General features: G+C 47.5%; 1 protein-coding gene across 1 annotated transcript in view; it reads left to right on the top strand.

Moving 5' to 3' along the window:
• Nucleotides 1-3,315, top strand: part of LOC143040235 (zinc finger protein Noc-like) — a 3,586-nt gene extending 271 nt beyond the window's left edge. The window contains exon 2 of the mRNA XM_076210950.1: nt 1,142-3,315. Within this exon, the coding sequence (XP_076067065.1) occupies nt 1,142-2,599 (1,458 nt within the window). The 3' untranslated portion in view covers nt 2,600-3,315. The remainder of the gene's footprint in view (nt 1-1,141) is intronic.
• The last annotated feature ends 628 nt before the right edge of the window (nt 3,316-3,943 follow it).

The following is a 3,943-nucleotide window of genomic DNA, read 5'->3' on the forward strand; positions in this document are numbered from 1 at the left end:
GGGATTTTGGGACTCTAGTTTTATTTTTCGCGGTTTAAGAGTTTCCGTGTTAGAGGTTTTAGGGGTGAGTGTGGTTGATCTCATCATTCGTAGAAAGTGATTGGTTAAATGTGCGTGTATAGGAATAGATATTAGCTGAATTTTTGTACTTGGAAAGATTTACGCAGTATACTGAAATCATTCTTAAGAAGCAAGTTTATGCCTATCGTTAATTCGTAATATATTTCTCCGTGTAAATCACAATGTTTAGGTAGTTTTTGGTATGTATATTTATTTTCATAATGTTGTGCACATTTTCTCATTTTTATGGACTCTAACTTTTGTGGTGACATCTTGTGATCTCGGGAAAAGTTGGGTTCTTGGCTCCTTTGTAAAAATTGTTTCGAGATATTTGATTGTATGCGTTCAGGAATGCGAACTCAATAAGTAAGGAAAGTTTTACAAGGAATTTGTGTAATTTACAAATATTTCGTAATCACCTTATTTTTGGGACTTTGGTTTTTCTTTGATATCGTGCGTAAAAGTAGACTACAAGAGGGATGGAAAAATATTCTAATACATTCTACATTCGTTTTGTAATGGATATGTTTAGATTAAAAAATTTAACTTAACTTAGTTTTAAGTGACGATTTATAGCAACTTAGTTTCGTAACGCAGGACTTGCACAGTTCAACTTGTCTTATTCTAACAAATTTCATGTGAAACAATTTGTAGAAACATACTTTTTTCTGCGTGTGAAGTTTATCATTATCCTGCATTAAATCAAACTTAACTTATGCGAGGTAGACTAATCAGGATGTTTCACTGAAATAACTAAACTTTCAAACAGCGATGCGGAGTTCTTAGTTTTCGTTTGATTGACTGCTGGTGATTTCCTTTGATATTTTGTTCAGGCAAGCGGTAGATTGTTTGAATCAGTATAGGAGGCAGGCTCGTGACAAATGGGGATATCTTGAGATATATTTCCTTTTTTTAATCAAGAACAGGATCGACTTTGGGTTTTACAAATAAACGTAGGAGCTTTAGGTGGGGGTATAATTAGGAATATACAGATGAAATAGAATTGGGAATATGTATATATATTTTTTCACATAGACGCGTAGTGAAGTTGTTCTACAACGAAAGTATTTTCTGTTCACAGCTGGACGCCAAAAAGTCTCCGCTGGCGCTGTTGGCCCAGACCTGCTCCCAGATCGGGGCGGAGTCCTCGGCCAAGCCGCTGGCAGGAAGCGACAAGAAGAAAGAGGAAGACAAGAAGGATGTGAAGGACCACAAGGCCTCTCCCTCGCTGGAAGGGCGTCGTTCGTCTCCAGCCTTCAAGCCCTATGAAGGACACACGACCTCCTCCAGGAGGGATGACGACGATAAGGGGAGCAGGACCCCTGGGAATCGGAGTTCGACCTCACCGTCAGTGACTTCGGCCCCGGCCACCTCCACCTCTTCCTCGACCACTCCGAGTGCGGATCGGAAAGAAGACAGCGGGAGGCGCAGCAGCAGTAGTGCCAGCGGGGAAGGCATTACGAGCTCAGCCTCGACGACTCCCATCATCCGCTCCGGGTTGGAAGTGCTTGCAGGTCACCCAAAGGATCTCCCCCTGGGGACCTACAAACCTACGAGTCTCGGGGCCCCTTCCCTGCTGCACCCAGGTTACCCCTCGCCCCTGGACGCTCACCACCCAGCATTTCGGGGTGCCATGACCCCCGGATTCATGCCCAGCAGTCTGACGCACCCAGCCCTCTCTGGCTCGGCCTCCAGCTACCTCGGCAGTGCAGCAGCCGCTGCAGCTGCAGCCGCTGGCCTGCACCCCTCTCTCCTGGCGGCGTCGCCCTATCTTACGTACACACGCGTCAAGACTGGTGGTGGTGGTGAGGCTGTGGTGCCCGTGTGTCGAGACCCTTACTGCACTGGTTGCCCTTACTCGATCCAGAACAACCACCTTCTGCAGTCCGGAGGAGCTTGCCCACCCTCGTGTACTCAGTGCGAACAGGCCAAGGCCGCCCTCAGCGCCATCCCCGGTCTCTCTTCCCTGCCGCCCACCTCCCTCAGCAGTCACATCCCGGCCACGTCAGCGGGCGCCGCTGCAGCCGCAGCTGCCGCGGCCGCTGCGGCCTCTCTCTACCCCCCGCATTCAGCAGCCTCTCTCTTGTCTTCGGCCACGGCGCCGCGCCCGTACGTGTGCAACTGGATCGCGGGCGACACCTACTGCGGCAAGCGGTTCGCCACATCGGAGGAGCTCCTGCAGCACCTCAGGACACACACCAACATGTCCACGTCGGACACGACCAGCTCACTCAGCCTCCTCTCCAGTCCCCTGCACGCCCACGCTGCACTTCTGGGATCCGCCCATTCAGCCCTGCACCGCCCAGGGGCACCGCCGTCGTCTTACCCTCCGCCAGCTATGTCCCCACTAGCCGCTGCCGCTGCCGCAGCCCGCTATCACCCGTACTCTAAGCCTCCGTCAGCTCTCTCCTCCTCCAGCTCCGGAATGTCAGTGTCTCTCCCCGGACTTAACCCCTACTCAGCCTCGGCACTCTCGGCAGCGTACCCGCCAGGATACCCGTCGCCCTACGCCGCCCTCTACGGCCGCCCTCCACTCTGATAACCAGCTTGGCTTATACCATCGTCGGTTGGCAAGGGTGCTGAGTAGCCAGATCCTCGCGATGGTGTTCGTCTGGCTTCCCTGTCAGGTGGCGGTCGTGACCCTGGGAGGAGTAGGGGGTCACGACCGCCTTCAGAATCAAAAGACCACAGTGCCAAAGCTGTCAGTCAGGCCTCGGCTGGAGCGGCAGCTGCGCATACTGTGCTGCCGCCGCCCCTGCCTGACGTCGGATACGGTGGTACTGGCTCGGGCGACCCGAGGGGGATAGGTGTCGTCGCGCAACAGTCTACGGGAGTTGCACATAAGCACGGCGAATTCGTGCGGGTCTCCGCGCCAGCACGTCTCCCGCTGCCGTCACTGCGTCAGTTCCTCCTTCTCCCGGGCAGTGTCGCTGAATCCTCCGCCGCACTTCGAGTCAAAATCCCCAGATGATACGCTGTGACGCTCAAGAGGGAAAGAGTCATCCACCCCAAAGAACCGAAAGAAATTGCTTAAAAGTCAGCGTTGGTGTCTCGTGATCCGAAGCGAGCGCAGCGAGTGGACCCCAGTCATGGTGCCAGAGCTCGTTCAACGCCTCTCTTTGATTTCATTATTTTTTGACTGTGATAGATTTAGTTTGTACATATATCTGTACATATTTGATTGGATGTGTAAATAGATATGTTATTTGGAATTTACCTTATTATTGAAATATATGAAATTTTTTACTCAAAAGATATTTTAGTTTTATACTCCCACGATTCGTATTGATCTGATGTTTGCAGTGGCTATGGAGGGAAATCTACATAACACAATAATGAAAAGTGAGAATGGATCTGGAAATATGTCACGGATGTGCCTACATGTTTTGATCAACGTACTTTGCAAATATAAAAAAATACGTGCAACAAGTAAAGACTACTCAATGTGAACATGAAGTTACAAATTAATAGTATGTATACTATATTTATAATATATAACATATACATATATATATTATATATTGTATGAATATTATGTATATATTATATATTGTATATATAATGTATATATTTTGTATATGTATATATTATAATTATATGTACATCTATATATTATGTATATAATATATACATGATTACAAAAGTATATACGCATGTGTATGCATTCTGGTCATGTTAATGAGCATAATAGGAATTGATTTAGCAACTCGTATGGATTCAGTAGAAGTACAGGTACATGTGCGTGAATGTAATTGTTTATGTGCACACACACATACACGTGTGTATATATATGTACATTTATATATGTATACACACATGTGATTGTATAAAGTACACGAAACATTTGCACTATGTACGTACACAACGGAAGAATAATCTATAT

The sequence above is a fragment of the Oratosquilla oratoria genome, chromosome 28, assembly GCF_046742065.1.
Source record: "Oratosquilla oratoria isolate Oo_2021 chromosome 28, ASM4674206v1, whole genome shotgun sequence".
NCBI classification, from domain to species: domain Eukaryota; kingdom Metazoa; phylum Arthropoda; class Malacostraca; order Stomatopoda; family Squillidae; genus Oratosquilla; species Oratosquilla oratoria.